General features: G+C 39.1%; 1 protein-coding gene across 7 annotated transcripts; it reads left to right on the top strand.

The window, feature by feature from the left end:
- The first annotated feature begins 10 nt into the window (after nucleotides 1–10).
- On the top strand, nucleotides 11–16,768 carry UBA3 (ubiquitin like modifier activating enzyme 3). Of its 7 annotated transcripts, none has more exons than XM_052779157.1 (18): nucleotides 11–30; nucleotides 1,250–1,291; nucleotides 4,211–4,331; nucleotides 5,314–5,394; nucleotides 8,417–8,499; nucleotides 9,057–9,137; nucleotides 9,771–9,814; nucleotides 10,107–10,171; nucleotides 11,031–11,186; nucleotides 11,297–11,399; nucleotides 11,898–12,011; nucleotides 13,481–13,534; nucleotides 13,963–13,999; nucleotides 14,079–14,160; nucleotides 15,092–15,192; nucleotides 15,315–15,378; nucleotides 15,481–15,535; nucleotides 15,980–16,768. In XM_052779157.1, the coding sequence occupies exons 1-18, from the start codon at nucleotides 26–28 to the stop codon at nucleotides 16,066–16,068; spliced, it is 1,377 nt and encodes a 458-aa protein (XP_052635117.1). In that variant the 5' UTR covers nucleotides 11–25; the 3' UTR covers nucleotides 16,069–16,768. The 7 variants fall into 7 exon arrangements, with proteins under 7 accessions (XP_052635117.1, XP_052635118.1, XP_052635116.1 ...); XM_052779156.1 differs by lacking the exon at nucleotides 11–30 and adding an exon at nucleotides 1,047–1,113 and having other exon boundaries at nucleotides 11,901–12,011; XM_052779155.1 differs by lacking the exon at nucleotides 11–30 and adding an exon at nucleotides 1,047–1,113.
- The last annotated feature ends 170 nt before the right edge of the window (nucleotides 16,769–16,938 follow it).

Below are 16,938 nucleotides of genomic sequence, written 5' to 3'. Positions count from 1 at the left end.
ATTTTCATTGTTTCTTCGGCAAAAGATGACGTACGTTTCATATTCGGGTGGAGAATCCAGGTCCTCTGTGAAACAGGGAGCCAGGGGCCGAGTGTGGAGGGGGCCACAAAGCAGCTGCCCCAGCCACGGAGGCACCTGGGGAGCGTCGAGCCACCCCAGGGAGACCCTGCTTAGCGGGGCCATTGCCCCCCAAACCCTCCCACTTTGGAGGGGAAGGCCGGCGGCGGTTGGGACCCCAGCAGTCCCTGTCAGAACGGTTCCTCTTCCAGCGCTTCACACCCCTCGTCCTCTGCGGCTTGAGCGCATGCTGTCCCTGCCTATCCCTGCTGCGCCGCCATGCTGGGCGACAAAGTCCTTCTCAAAATGGAGGGTTAGCGGGAAGCCAAGCATGACCGCAACACCGGAGGTCGGCAGCTGCTTCTCGCCCCTCGATCGGTGAAGGGTTTAGATCCCTAAAATTCAGGAGCCGGAGGCCTGAAGCACAACCCTCGTAAGCCCTTGCTTGCCTGCTTCCCGCCCTGGCCCTAGACGCCATTCCTTGCGTTAGTTTTGGGGCGCGAACGCTCCCGCGTGTCAAGAAGCTGTTTTACTTGTGGACCCGGGGAGAGCCCGCGGCCTGGCCCCGGGGGAGTGCAGACAGGACAAAACCCATTAGAAAACGCAGCGCAGGTGGAGGAGCCGCCCGGCTGGCGGGCAGAGACCAGCCTGAGGCTAACACCACCTCCACGTTTTGCCTTTATTTATCCCGGGGGCTTTAACAGGGCCGCGATCGCCACAGGCTTCTTCCCTGAGGATGCCGCCCGAGGCTCCCGGGAAGCGTCAGGGAGGTGGGCGCGGGGAGAGCCCTCCGCTGCCCCGGGAGGGAGGCGGCTGCGGCTCCCCGGTCTCTGCTTCAGGGGTCGGGGGGAGCCGGGGTGGGGGGTCCCTGCCTTGTCGCCATGGAGATCAGCGGCCGGTGGGCCTCGCCTGGCGGACGCCGTAGGCTGCCCCGCCTCACCGCGCCCCAACTCGGTAGGCCTGCGACCGTGGCGGCGCTCTGGCAAAGCACCGCCCATAGAGGCGGCGCGGTGCATCGTGGGAAGCAGAGGGAAATATGGCGGATAGTGAGGAACCGTAAGTGCCCTGTATGTGTGTGCTCGGCCGCCCCTTCCCCCGCTTCCCGGGGACGGGTGGGCCCTGGGGTCCCCTCTCCCTCCTCCCCGGTCTCTGTAGCGCGATACTGACCCTTCTTTTATTCTCTCTCTTTTAGGGAGAAGAAAAGAAGGAGGCTAGAGGAGCTGCTGGCGGATGGGTTAGTGCGGGGCTGCGGGCGAGCGGGCTCCCGGCCCGGGGCAGGGGCAGGCAGTGCTTGCTGAGGGGCGGCTGGTAGGTCAGGGCGAGCCGCAGCCCCGCAGGAGAGGGGTGGGCTGGGAGGAGGCTGCGGGTTAGCTCAGGGCTGCGGGGCCCGCTGGAGAGGCGCTGGTAGGGGCGACCGTGCGTGAGCGGCCCCGGGGCCCGGCCGGCGGAGAGGCGAAGTCCAGGGCCGGGGCGGGAGGAGGGAGCCGGAGGAAAGGTGTTAGGTGGGTCAGCGTGAGGAGGGGGAAGGCGAAAGGGCGCTTGAAGAGCGAGGACTGGGGAAGAGGAATCTCCCGGGGAGAGGACCAAGGGGCTCACCCGGCGCGGGGGTGGGAGTTGCGGGCTTGGAGCTTGGCATGAGTAAAGGCTGGTGTGCTGGAGAGCTTTGTGACAGGAGCGGGAGAAGCTGCGTTGCTGGGGAGGGCCTCTAGGCTAGAAGCAGGTGACTAAATTTTGGCTAAAAATTAAAAAATTCAGGCTACGGAACAGTTGCCTCTGCTTATTAAAACCCTAAATTCTATGCATCTGTCCTAACGGCCTTGAAAACTAACGCTCAGAAATCTTTAACCTCATCTGCTTCCATCCCCTAACTATTCCCTTCCATCTGCTTGTGGCCCTCTTCCCAAAGATCACAGAGCAGACCTGCCTGCCTAAGCGGTGGACTCGCAGGCAGTGCATGTGTGTGTCGGGGTGAGGGTCACAAAAATCCTTGGGCATGTTGGATGGGGAGGGGTGCATGCCAAGTCCCTCAAAAGCATGGAGCTCTGGGGATATGAAGGTGGTAGGGAAGTCTGGGCCTAAAGCAGCGTAAGGACTGTGGTGCTCTGATATTTTAAACAAGATTTAAAATGAGAGTAATTCAATGAAATAAACAAGGATTTTGTTAAACTCTGATAATACAGATACCTGGTAATGCTGTAACAACACAAAAATAAACGCTTAAAAAAACTGTCTGTGAAAGTTCAACATAAAATCTCAGGTTGAGTTATTGATGTTTTTCAGATCTCCACAATGTCCAACCCTGTAAAAAACAAACTATAGCAGAGTCGCAGAAGTGAAACTAGATCTTACAGTTTTATCACTTGTAAAGGAAAACAGACATCTAAACAGAAAAGGAGTACTACTGCTTAATGGCTCTTTATATGGACTATGTAAAAGGATTAAAAAAGTTGTTCTTAATGTCACCAAGCATAGCTTCTGCACTTGTTTCCACAGAAGTTAAAAATTATAATCTAACCCATAGAAGCAATTACTGTGATGTGTATTGACCCATTTTATTTGCTTAAGTCGGTGTGTAGTGCACATCCTGAAAACTGGTATACAAGAGATGAGCCCAGGCTTCAGCGGAGGGAGTGTTGTATTTATTCACACTATTTCCTATTATGTGAAATATGTGTATTTTCACATTATTGTGAAAACTGGGGGAGGTAGAAAAGTGCAAGTCAGAGGTCAAAAGACCCTTATGAATTCAAATAAATTTTGAAGATCTTATTTAACTGCTAATACAGGAAGTAACTTACCTAAAGTCAATGGTTAACCAGTAATGAGTTCAGTCTGCAATCAAAATATAGGCAAATTATGGTGTATTTATTCCTGCGGTTTAGTGACGTTTTCCCCTGTTACTGAAAATCTTCTGTGAAATTAATTGTGTGCAAGTTATTACTACGGACATACTGTGTTGTCCATCTTCTGAATTTTGTGAGGATAAAGGCATTTGCCGTCTAGATGTTTTCACTAAGTTTCCTTTTTATTTTGAGATGGGTCACCAGGAAGTAATAATAAATTCTAAACATTACCCAACAGTCATTGATACAAGCGTTCTTCATATTACTTCATAGGAGGAAGTAAATAACGCTCCTTATCAATGACAACAGAACATAATCAGGATTGGCAAAGCTCTTTTATAATGAGCTTAGTTTTGTATTAACGTAGAACATAATCGTTCGTATATATTGAGTGGAGCTCCTATTTAAAAAGGGAAATGCACTCTGTTAAGGAAGGGCTCACTCTGTGTAGGTGATGATCTTACATTAGAAAATTACTTGACAGAGCTGATTCTGAACTATTCCAGTAAGTCTCTTTAGCAGTTTATAGTTACGTACTACTAAAAGTGACCTGCAAAAGCAGAAAAAGGGTAGTGGAGTATTTGATGTAAAATTCTGTCTTGAAAATTTAAAAGAAGATAATGGCAAACATTCCTTTTTTCAAGTAAGTCTGCTATTGCTGACAGGCTCAGGAGATGACCGAAAGATAGGGGTGTTCTAAATTGCATAGTACCATTTGAGGGTGAAGAGCATTTAAGATTTGTATGGGTTTTTTAACCATTGTTTAAATAAACCACTATAAAGATTCAGAGGAGACGATACTGGGGCATGTTACTGTTATTTATTCAGTGCCTTACAGTTGCACTTACATACTGATAATTCTAAATATGATTCGTGAACTCAAAAAGTCTGTCGAAAAAAGAATACAAGTCTTGACTGATGAAAAAAACATCACCCTCAACATCTAAAGGGGCAACCTCTTTTTCTATGTCCTCTTTAAATAGGAGGGAAATAAAAGCAAAAAGGCTAGACCCTTTTTTCACTTCAGGTCAACTTTTACTGGTAACAGCAAAATTAGTGGGATGTATTGAAATGCCTGGGCTTTTTCCCCTCTATGCATATTTGTATTATTGCTTTCTAGTTCCACAAATAAAACCCACTCATGCAGATGTTCATGCACATAACTTACATGCATAAAGAATATGCAGGCGCATTTGTATGAATGGTCAATAATTTAGGTATTTTTAAGATATATAAAGAAAAAAAAAACGTTGTGGAGGTGTGGCTTTTTCTCTATGATTTTGCAGCTGAATTTACTGTGTTCTGTGCAGAATGGCTGTTGATGGTGGGTGTGGGGACACTGGAGACTGGGAAGGTCGCTGGAACCATGTAAAGAAGTTCCTCGAGCGATCTGGACCATTCACACATCCTGATTTCGAGCCAGGCACTCAAGTGAGAAATACTTACTTTAAATAAATTTGTAGCGTGTGTTGCAAACTAATGTAAACAGTTTTGTTAATTGACCACCAGCAGTGTATGAATACTAAAACTGCATGAAAAGCTTGTATTTTAATCAATTGAACATTATGATTCTAGAAGAACATATTATATTCTTTCTATAAGCCTGTATTTCTGAATTGTACAGAGTCAACTATGAGCTTGCTGTCATCATATATATAAATATATAACAACATATGAATTATGCTCTGTCTTTGAGTTCCACATGAATAATAGCAGCATTTGTCTCTCCATTTTTAAGTAATTAGATACAGTAAGGAGTTTCTTGTACTTAAAGAAGGAATTAAGGTTAATATGAGTACTTAGAGAATTGGGAAAGATGTTTAGTAGAGAAAAGCAAAATTTAAGTATTTCTTCTGCTTTCCTTTTTTGGTACATTTGTTTCAGAACTTACAGTTGAATGTATTTTACTGTTACCTTTTTAAGGTACTGTTCCATTATTTACTAGTTTGAGGCTGGGGTCTAGTAGAACAGTTCACAGAAAGCGGTTATGTAGTTAAAAATTTCAATTCTTTTTGTCCAGCAATGTCATCTGTGTGTTTACATTTATTTTGTATTATGTATCAGTAAAATATTTGGAGGAAGAAAACATTACTTCCTTAAACTGAATGATAGTAAAGGCAGACCTTGCTTTTTTCATGGTCAAAATTAATACAAAGAGAATACTGATATGAACAAAGGTCTTGCTTTTCTGTAAGCTGGGATATAGGAACTGCATGAACTCCACAGCTGATTAAAGTCCAATATGTAATTACTCCTGCAAGCACAAACTGTTTTATTGATCTAAGTTGTTTTACGTGAAAGTTATTGGGCACTGAAAATTTACGGTGACACATGTGTAAGGGTTATGAAGCAAAGGACAAATTACACTTTTTCCTATTTAGTGTATTAATTTTTTGTTTTATATTTTCCGCAGGCTCTTGAGTTTTTGTTAAGCACATGTAAAGTACTAGTTATTGGAGCAGGAGGATTAGGATGCGAACTCCTGAAAAACCTGGTAATTACTCAGTTTTCACCCTTTGCTTCTTAGCATCTTCTTTTTTTTCCCTTGAGGAAATTATCTTTTCTGCTTTGCTAATTTGGCATTTTTTATTGTATATAGCTACTAAATTTCTAATTTCTAATCAAAATGTATAAAATACATGAAGATACAGACAATAAACTTGAAGAATGCACTTTGTTAATGAGCTTGAAAGGTGGTAGTCTTAATATGTTGCATGCTATTTATTTAGCTGTCTCAAAGCTTGTCATGAGGGACAGCATGGTGCTCTTTATGAAATGTAGTCAGAAGTTCACTTGCAGCCTTAGATATGGTCTAATGTTCGTAATTTTCCCTAATTACCAGATCTAGGGAAATGAAGTAAACTGAGAACAAATCATGCTTATAATGATGGGAGGAAGTGGTGTTTGGAATACAATGGCTAAGATGTATCTTTTCAGATGAAAAGCAATACTTTAAACTGCCATAAGTAGCTAGTACCAAGTTTAGTATTAACAGTCAAAGTTGAATTTAATTTCAGTTTGGTTTACATCTTTGGATTAATTTAAAGTGAGGTTAGAATTGCTGGAATTATTTGTGTTCTTTCATAGTGAAATTAGTAGAGCCAGACTTACGGTGTCTGTGGTGACCTTCATGTCCGTGGAATCTGTTTCGCCTTCCCGAGTAGTGGCTCTTGGGTTTTCCAGTTCCTCAAGATCAGTAAATCAGAGTTTGTCTGCAGAGACCGAACACTCCCTCAGGGCTGCATCTGTATTGCTGAATTCAGCCTATGTAATGGCAGCTTTGCTGACTCAGACCAACATGTACTATCCTGTATAGAGATGGCTAAGGACGAATAGGTAATAGTGTAAGAACAGGGAAGGGATGTTACAGTACTTCCCTGGCCTACAGAGTACCAGAAGGTATTCTGTAATTTTCTTGATACGGTGTTAGTTTATAATGGATTCTTCCACTACGTGTTCTGAAAAGCAATTTTTAAGTGTTTAAAATGCAGTCATGGGATCATGCGCTGTCAGACATTTACCTAATAAATGTGTATGAATTTAATTATCCTATTAATGTGTGTTTTATCCTCACAGATGCTCATATTTATTGTAGTGTATGACTGTTACCATCCTGTTTGAGTTTGGTAGTTTAGACTAATACTATACTTATCCATGCTTCTATTTAATAAGAAGAATTTCTTATGGATTCCATGGAAAATGTGTGGATTGATATAGTAACTTACTATGAAATAACTTTTTTCCTTAATTTATACCAACACTTATGCATTAGTGTACTTTACTGTAGAATTTACGTACTGCTATTTCAGTATTTCCACAGATAACCTCCAAGCTTGAGATGCTTGATAAATTAATAGCCTCCCTTAAAGCCAGGCATTCCAGATCCATTAACTTAGGGGTTTTACAGTTCTAGCACTTGTGTTTACTCTTGTTCTGGTTGCTGGTTTGCTACTGCAATGCTTAAGCAGGATTTTACTTGAAGAGACTATGACAGCTCCAAGGCAGTTTTCTTTCTTTGGGAATTTAGTGTGGTGAATTTAACCTCTGCCCAGAGCTACTGTTTTATGGGTTTATTGGGACATAACAAATTCGATCTGTTGATAGCTCATTGAGAGGGAGGATTTGTATGGGATAAGGCACTTTATAAGTCTGCTGTGTGCACTCAGTTCCCATCTCTTCAGAAAGATTTTAAGTTATCGTGATTTATTTTTACCTATTTTCAGAAAGATAAGCTCATAAGTAAATCTAGGTTCTGTTCACATGGATTCATGTCTTTGGGACAATGAATATAAATTCGATAAAAACTCCAGTCTGTATGTTTGTGATGTCCCAGGCTCACTCGTCTCTTTAGCCGGCTCTCCCAGTCTGTTTTGGTAATATTGAACAAAAGCTGAACATTTATCAATGAAACAAAATGATTGTTCAGCAGCAAGGGTATCCAATATGACATACAGTATTTCTTGCTGCCTTTCTTACAGAAAATTATTTCTATTCTGACAGACTTTAGTCCTGTTGTTCATTTGTTTAATCAGTTTCCTAATACAGCATTTTCAGTACTTATGCATGGGATGGCTCTGTTTATTCAGAAAATGTAAAATGAAAAGTTTGAAAGTCTGTATAAATAATAAGATTGAGTCTTAAAGGAAAAAATGTAGGGGACAGGACTCAAATTTTTTTGGAGTCACTTCAGAACATCACAACGCATTTCCTTTCTCTAAACGCAGTGGTTTACAGCATATATTTCCCTTTAACTGTAATTCACATTCTTTCTTTGTGTGTGACACTTGTTATTACTTTATCAGATCGGACCCGCAATACAGTTTTAAGACAATTTTACTCTGAAGTCATTTGCCAAATCTAGTGATAGCCTGCATGCAAACAGAGATCAGGCAGAACTTCTGTCAGAGGTTCGGCATGTTCTTAAATAGCGAGGTGACTTTTTGTGTTTGCATTCTGTTCCAGCATTGAATGCAGTGAGGAATGCTGGCTTATTTGGAACTGTGATTTGAGGGTGGATATGCCAGACTCATGTATGCCAACTGTGAAAATAGTGAATGTTGAAAAACTTAAGATTTTAGAGGAATTAAACTTTGTTTTTCTGTTCCTGCCAAGCAAGGAAGTGCTTATGATATTTCTTCAAATTCTGCGTTTTTTTCCCCCAATGAACGCTTTTGATTTACTCCAGTTGTGAGGGACTACTGCAAATTCCCCGTATAGATCAGCCTACTGTTGGCTTCCCTGTGTCATGATTAGCTGGCTAAAGCAATATTGTGTTCAGTAGAACACTGTCTTTGACCATTCAAATCTTGCTAATTCCATCTGTCTGAACATCAGCATTAGCCACCCAACAAAGAACATTCTTTTAACAAAGAATGGCCATATACCTGTCTGCACAGGAAGTGAAGAGCAAATATGTTTGTTCCTCCAAAGGTAGCTTTTTGGCATGTGGAATGAATTCTGGAGCACTGTAAGCATTTCATTTCCTGTTAAATGAAGTTGACTATCTCTTTTCACAGGCACTGTCTGGCTTTAGACAGATCCATGTTATTGACATGGATACTATAGATGTTTCTAATCTTAACCGACAGTTTCTGTTTCGGTAAGTGATATTTTCACCATTTGACTTTTGTTTTTTTAAATGTACCTAAACAAAATATGTGAATATGATCATTATTTTGGTTGAACAAGTTGTCATTAAAGATTACTGAACTTTCATATCACAGTAGTACTCATAATTAACTAAACATTGCATGTGATTCCTTCTTGTTTCGAGATCTGTGGTGTCACAGTTTGATCGTGAAGAAAATTAACATACATTCCTCACCATTCAAATACAGCTAATGACTAATGGAAAAGGTGACACCAAAGAATAATGCACACACGTTGGGATACCAATTTTTCTGGTACCCTTTTCTTCCAAGCAAAATGAAAAATTGTTAGATTTTTTTTTTGGTGCTGATAACTGTATGGACATATTTAGGTAACTCTGGGGCTCTCATATCTGATGCTTTATGGGGATGCCTTAATATTATTCACATGAATAAATTGTCCTACAGTAACAATTAGTCACTTAATTCAGTATTGCAATGCACAGAGTCTGGAAAGATTGAATCTACTAAAATAATGCATTTGAAATTGCTTGGGTTTTTTTCCCAGACCGAAGGATGTTGGGCGACCAAAAGCAGAAGTTGCAGCAGAATTCCTAAACAGCCGCATTCCCAACTGTGCTGTCGTAGCGTATCCTTTTATAGAGAAGTAGTAGCGCTGTGGGCTTCAAAAAACCTAGAAAACTCTGTAGGTGGTAAGACTATCTCAAGTATTTTTCTGCCATCCTCTCTTTTTTCATACAATAAAGAACAGATTCATTCAGCTGGTGATTGAGAATTCTTTTTCAGTGGCATTAGCATACAGGAAATATGCATGGGGAAAGAAGGCTAAGCTTTAAGAAACTATTTTGTATGTTTCCACTGAGTCTTTTTATTCAAATGCAGTATTCTAATTTTCACTGAGATATTAGAATTACAGGTTTATTCTCTGGAGTGTTTTGAGTACGTACTGGTAGGAGATGTTAGTTTATAAACATAGAGCAGCACTTACTGATTTAGGACTTTGTGAGAGCACATTTTGAGCTTCCTAAATAGTTTGCCTGCTGAGCTTTCTCCTGTGTGCAACTATTACATTGTGCCCCTTAGTTGTTTTGTCAGATGCTACAGCTTCAGCTGTGGGAATTTTGAATCTTTCAATCACTTTTTTTAAAAAAGGTGTCATAGAAAATTATAGTAATAAATTAGATAATGTTTGGCTTTAGGTTAGCAAATAGAAAGCAGTAAACTTAATTACTTTATATTCCTTTACTGGGCTTACATTCAGGTATTTTAAGAAGATTCAAGATATGGATGAAAGTTTCTATCGACGTAAGTGGTATTTGCCTGCCAAACACCCACTGGTGCTTTACGGGAACATTGCACTTGTTGCTGCTTGCTGCTTTTCCTGGTAGTTAGATTGCTAATTATTTTAGTCTTCTATAGTATACTGGAAGTAGAAGTGACAAATAGACAAAACTTAAATACATCTGTTATATAGGTAGTCTAGGGGAGATAGCTAAACTACAGTCAGTTCCTCTGGACTGATACAGACAGAATACTTTGCTTGTCTTAAGGAGTATGCATTAGTATAGACTTTAAATACAGTTTTTTTTCCCCCTAGAGTTTCATATTATTGTTTGTGGGCTGGACTCTATAATTGCAAGAAGATGGATAAATGGCATGCTGGTAAAGTCTTCAATCTTTTTAAAGCCTGGTTATTGCTTGAGTATAGGTAACTAAAATTGAACAGATTTGTGTGGAATGTGTCATTAAAATGAAATGAGGGCTACTGAAACTCACAGCTTTCTGTATTTCTGTTTTCTTTTCTTTTTTCTTTTTGTGAACAGGATAAAATGCATGCTCTCTTACCTGCCTTTTTCTTGAGTGTTAGCCAACATTTGTGCAGTGCCCTGCAGGGGTAATTTCAAAGTTAGATTACATTGTGGCCTTGTGCAGTCAGCTTTTGAAAATCGTAAGAAGGGAAGTTCCACAGCCTCTCTGGATGATCCCATTGTGAATGTTTTTTTTCATTAGCCAAACAGTACTTCCTGTGCTGCAACTTGTAAATGTCATCTTTTGGAGCCCCACTGCTACAAAGTAGTAGAAAGCTGGTCATTGAACTAGGTAGTTTTATCATTGTGAATTTGTTTATAAAATAATGATCTTGAGTATTTACCAATATTTAAAAAAACCCAACCAACCCAAACAACAAACCAAGAACCAAACCCCCAAATCCTTCAAATCAACCAACCATTTGTTCTGGTATACTATATGGAAATAATAGCATTTATTAGAGGGGTAAGGGGAGGAAGAGGTGGAGGGTGAAGGTGGTAGATGAAGTCCTGCGCACTGGCAAATAAGTAGTGTTTTATACACTATGTACCCTTAAAATAAACTGTATATTAAGCATTCAATCTTGTGGTGTACCATTAAGAATAATGTTTTTAGGATTTTTTTTTTCTTCGTGCAACTTCTTTAAAAAAAAACACAACCAAAACAAACAATACCCAACAACACCCCCCCCCCCCCCCCCTTTATTCGTTAGATGTCATTTCTACATTATGAAGATGGTGTACTGGATCCAAGTTCCATCATACCTTTAATAGATGGGGGGACAGAAGGTTTTAAAGGAAACGTTCGTGTGATTATTCCTGGTATGACAGCATGTGTTGAATGCACGCTTGAGCTTTATCCACCACAGGTAATTGCAACTAGTGATACTTCCTTTTTTTACATTCCTCTGATTTGCTTGTTTCTTTTCCTAGTACTATACATAATGTATTACATGTTTTCTTCCCCTGCCCACACCAGGTCAATTTTCCCATGTGTACTATTGCATCTATGCCCAGACTACCAGAGCATTGTATTGAGTATGTCAGGATATTGCAGTGGCCAAAGGAGCAACCTTTTGGAGGTAATTAGTGTATTGCACTGGTGCTAAACTGACATTTCTCCTTTTAACTATTTTTTTTTTTGAGTTAGGTATACACAGCTACTTCTAATGAAAGAATCCTACCTTTTAACCTTATGTGGCTTATTGTCATATTGAATCCAAACCTCCTCTGAGCTGGTGATGGATTTTCTCTTCTCAGGCTTGCTCTCCAGTTCCATATTTGTTCACATGTTTCTCTCTCTCATACTGCACAATGTCTTTCCTGACTCAAAATGTAACCTCTAACAGCTCTATAAATCTGTGAAGTTAAGGTAATTTGTATATAGAATGTGTTAGAACTTACGATGTTTGTATAAATGATATTTTGATTATTTAAAGTGTCAAGTTTTAATAGCTTAATGTGGTATTTGTTTTAACCCAGATTAAAACAAACAAATTTTTTTTAGACAAAAAGGGTGCTGTATTTCTGAAGGACTCTTGTAACTGTAACTTATCAGTAAATTCTTAACTTTGCTGTAGAAGGTGTTGCATTGGATGGAGATGACCCTGAACATATACAGTGGATTTACCAGAAGTCTTTAGAAAGAGCATCACAATTTAATATTAAAGGTGTTACATACAGACTCACCCAAGGTAAGGGTATGGCATTTCACTAAGTTTGTGGCATTTGCAATTAGGCTGGATTGGCATTCTTTGTATTTGTTATGACTAAGCTGGCAGCTCTGCTAGAAAGAAATAGTTCTGTTCTGTCTTAACATCTCAAAACAGAAGCAAGCAGCTTGTTTCTTGTGCCAGCACAAATATTTTTATGATGAATCAGATATTTAGGCATTCATGATGAATCAGAGGAACTTATCTGGGACAAAACTGAACATTCTTTTTGCCATTTTATTTTTAACCTGGAGCAGCTCCACAGTTTACATTACACTGTGACCACTTTTGCTGGGTCAAAGAGTAGGAACAAAAGAACGTGATTGCCTCTTTTAGCAACAACCACGCTTTATGCCAGTTGAGGCTGGTTAAGACTATAGCATCTGTTTTTTACTGCTGTGTATGCCTCTGTTCGCATGCAAGTGCAGAATGCTGCCGCTCATTTAATCAGCATTTTAAACACTAACCAAATAGAAAAGAAGTGGAGAAACTCATACAGAATCTCCAGAATTTGTGGTAACTTCTATATATTTGTTGACTTCTTGTACTGAGAATGCATTTGAAATGCTGAGCTTGAAATGCCATGCTTGAACTTCAGTGTGTGCTTTTCTGTCAAAAAAAGGCGAACTGATTCCTTGTGTATCTTCTTCAGATTCCACCTAGTGTATTGCAGATAGTCTTTTTTTGCAGCAGCAGCAGTTTATACTGGCTTCTCTAGTAGTATTTTTTTGGTACAGATAAATGTGAACTCCAATTATGAAATATAATTATGTACATGCAAATGGCTGCATAGTTTTCAGCATTTGAAGATAGCTTCATTATAAAGTACATAGCAGAAGGAAGGCAAAGATAAAAGTGTTATGCATGTTTTCTCAGGTATGAAGGTACACACGTCAGTAATGAGCTTCAGACTACTTAGGAGTTTGCTGTCTTTTTGGCAGGCTTGAAAAAAGAGCGAACCTCGTTGTTACCAATGTACAGACTTGTACGCATAGGAAATCTTGCTTTATATTGGTATATACTATGCTGTTTGACTGGATGGGTTCAGTAAGAAGAGTTGGATGAAGATGCCAATACAGTTTGGCAAGCCTGTTCTTGCAGAAGGAATACCAAAACTAAATATCTTTCCTTTATGCATTTCTGCAGTTAAACAGAAATAGAACTGAGTTTTAAATTAATTTTCAGCGCTGAATACAGACTATTTGTTTTTAGAATTTGTTCACTAGTTCTCTTTGTGTGATACCTTCTTTTTCTCAACATGCTTGATCCATTCCTAAAATAAAAAAAATGCCAAAGTACTTGAGCAGCACGCCATTATACCTTATTGTTACAGAAATTCCTGGAAAGTGTAAAGTATCTTTGGGTACACCCTTCTGTAATTATTCTGGCTGAAAGTTGTCTCTCAATATAGTTTCTTGGAAAAGACAAAGCTGTATGTTTTGCTTTTACAGGGGTGGTTAAACGAATTATTCCAGCAGTAGCTTCTACAAATGCAGTAATTGCAGGTATGCTAAAAGAACTCGTTTCACTTCTGCTTTACAGACTTTAGAGTTTTGTAAGGCAACAGTTTGGCATTGAGAACTTGGGGAGGATAATAGTAATTTTTAAATGGGTCTGATTTATTCTTACAGTCTCATTTCTGTTTTCCATAGAGAAACTGCATGTGACTATAAATTTTAAGCTCATGTTTGACTGTGGGAGTGAGCAAAAGCATTTGAGACTGGGAAAAAAAATAATTGGAAAACACGGTATATAAGCTTAACATAGGCTCAGATTAGTCCTGAATCTATGCACAGAACTGCCAGCTACCTTCAGTTGTTTAATTTTCTCTTTTTTTTTTGGTCACTTCTTTGGTACAACTCTGTACATTAATGTCTGCATGTCCTGATATAGAGCTAGAAAGTGAAGAAATCGTTTTTTTTTCTCATTCCAGCTGTTTGCGCCACTGAAGTTTTTAAAATAGCCACAAGGTATTTCATTTCTTATTAATAACATACATGATTTCCAACATAATGATGTGTATTAACACTAACATATTTGTCATTATAGTGCATACATTCCTCTTAACAACTACTTGGTGTTTAATGATGCAGATGGATTATACACATACACATTTGAAGCTGAAAGAAAGGTTAGTGCCATTAAAGGCTTGCAGGGTTGTTTCCTTGATTTCTGTTGAACTTACACAGTTTGTGTGTATTTCTGAAACCCAGTATTGAATCTTTTGGCCCCTAGCACTGAATAATAATATTTCTGAAGTTTTAAAAGCAGAAACTACAATGTTACTGGTCTGCTACTTCTCCAGAGTATTGTTTTTAGGATGTAGGAATTTTCTTTTTTTAAACTTCTGTGGTTTTGGGGTCTAATAGTGATGACAGTGGCGGTCTGACCATGTAGAGTAGCAGGACTCTTGACCTCCAGATCAACAGATGTTTTATTTGATGTCCTGCTAATGAAACCTTTTCTTCTACCCATCAGTCTACCAAAAACTATTGCATAGTATATGTACTGGCATATTTAATTTTTGCCTGTTTAGCCAAAGTTTCTTAATATTTGGAAAAGTAGCTTCTGGTATAGGGAGGTTTTTCAGACAGTTATTTCTGTGGTGTCTGTTGTTGCAACATTGGTATCTCAGCTGTTTCTGCTATGCTTCCTGCAGAGGAAAACAGTACTTGACTTTTTTGAAAGTGAATCCTGAAGATTTCCCCTGTAATACAGGAAATGTGGTCTACAAAATAAAATACACAGTCTTAAGAAGACTCATAAGCAAATATTCTCAGAAGAGGTTATGACAACAATTTACTTGGAAGTTTGTAGTATTAAATTTTATGTCAGATGAATTTTGTAGTTCATAAGTACTTAGTTGCTGTTGGGAGCCAGTCCAATGATGACAGACTTCACAAGGAATTGGGTTTTGTCATTAATATGTGTAACGGTATTAATATTTCTAGAGCTAAAACTTAAAAAAATCTACAAACACACAAATAGTTTTGAGACCTTATTAGCAGCAGTTTTAAAATCATATTCAACGTAACGTGCATTCTTGTGCTACTTTATTGTAGGAGAACTGTCCAGCCTGCAGCCAACTTCCCCAAAACATAGAGATTTCCCCATCAGCTAAATTGCAGGAGATCTTGGATTACTTGACAAATAATGCTTCACTGTAAGTGTGCAACTATTCTGACTTAGTTGGTGATTTTTGCTAGTTCAATGTTTCAAAAAGGTAATTTCTAAATGTGTTTTTACCTGACTGTCTGTTTTTTTTAAAAAATGCTTTGTGTGTAGGCAAATGAAATCTCCTGCAATCACAGCAACTATGTATGGGGGAAATAAAACACTTTATTTACAGGTAATCTCAACATACATAATTGTCTTTAATCTTAATTTATTTAAATTTATTTTCCTGAATTGAAAGGAAATGTTTTGGCTTTTTTTTTCCTTTTTTTTTCAGACGGTAGCTTCAATTGAAGAACGAACAAGGCCAAATCTTTCCAAGACACTAAAAGGTATCATGCAGTTGTCACCTGTAGATGTTCAAGATACTGCTCTAAACAAAGTCCATCAGTTTTGTCTCTCTGTATGGCATGTTTAGTTTTATTTTGTGGTATGCAATAGAATGTGCTTCATTATCCTTTTACGTGCAATATACCTTTCTCAGGTTGCTCAGGGATGAGCTTTGAATTGCTTAAATGTGAAGCGTGGACAGATGCAGAGAAAAACATTGCAACAAAGCAAGCTGATAACTGATGTAATTAAACATACTTCCAATAGTGCTTTATATATTTCTTGACGAGGTCTGTTAGTTTCCTGAATTAGATGAATATTAGTTTAGCTAGTGAGCTGTTTGCAGCTTTATTTCATCGTGTTTGTGGGAATGGCATTCATAACTTTATTTAAAAAAAGACAAACCACATGGGTTTGCTATACTTAAGCTTTTCTTTCTGTTTCAGAATTGGGGCTTGTGGATGGCCAGGAACTTGCAGTTGCTGATGTTACTACACCACAGACTATGTTGTTCAAGCTTCACTTTACCACTTAATTTATTCAAAAGTAAACTGCATGTACAGCAAGAGAAATCTGTACCCACCTTGTAAAACAAATGTACTCTGTGGGTGTTAAAGCAACCTGAAATGTTCACGTTAGTACTAGCGTTGTTGAAGGTTAGGTAATACAAACGAATCACCATATTTCAGAATTGTACGTAGAAGCCAATATTTGGTGGATTATATTTGTATAAATGCTTATTAATGTACAGAACTCTGATGTATAGGAATACACTTTTTTCCAGTTTTTGTTGTCAACATGTTAATGCTAATACACTTTCAGACACATGGAAACTTTAAGGTGGCCAAAAGTCTTGTTTTCAACACACGTGTGCACATACATACGCAAAGAGAACACCCCTTAAAGGGAATCACATCGATCGGGTTTTAAATTGCAGCACTCCTATACACTTGCTGAGTCACCTTAAAACCAAAAGAGGGAAGTAGATTAAAATGAGCATTTTCCTCTTCTTTGATATTGATTTGATCAATTTTATGAAAGGTATTAAGTATGGAAGAGATTACTTTGTTTACAAGCAAACACAAAAGGACAAAATGAACAGCTGTGCATGAAAACACGGATGTGTCTGCTTGCAGTCCCCTGGCAGCCGCCGTGCACAGTGTTGCAGGATTATGTTCAGTTATCAGTGGTGCTGTTAAGGTATTTATTAATAAAAAAACATAAAGACACCTTTATTTGTGGCTTATCAGTGGACATTGTTTGTAACCTCAATTTAAAAAAATCTAGGGCATCCTTTGGCTGCTTTAGTCAGAGACCTTTCTGCAAGCAGTGCCAGACGCCTCGCTGTGAATGCTCTGGTTTTACTTGATGCGTGTCAGCTGTGTTTGAACTTTCCATCTTTTAA

This window comes from Harpia harpyja, chromosome Z (genome assembly GCF_026419915.1).
Source record: "Harpia harpyja isolate bHarHar1 chromosome Z, bHarHar1 primary haplotype, whole genome shotgun sequence".
Classification (NCBI taxonomy): Eukaryota; Metazoa; Chordata; class Aves; order Accipitriformes; family Accipitridae; genus Harpia; species Harpia harpyja.
The sequence above is the reverse complement of the archived record's forward strand: the minus strand, read 5'-3'. Positions and strand labels throughout refer to the sequence as shown.

What these genes read in the sequence shown, in the direction of transcription:
- UBA3 (XM_052779155.1), top strand. Translation starts at nt 1,094, where the DNA reads ATGGCGGATAGTGAGGAACC. An exon ending in ATTTCGAGCCAGGCACTCAA is followed by an intron (nt 4,332 to 5,313) that starts GTGAGAAATACT and finishes TATTTTCCGCAG; the next exon opens with GCTCTTGAGTTTTTGTTAAG. An exon ending in GGATGAAAGTTTCTATCGAC is followed by an intron (nt 9,815 to 10,106) that starts GTAAGTGGTATT and finishes TTTTCCCCCTAG; the next exon opens with AGTTTCATATTATTGTTTGT.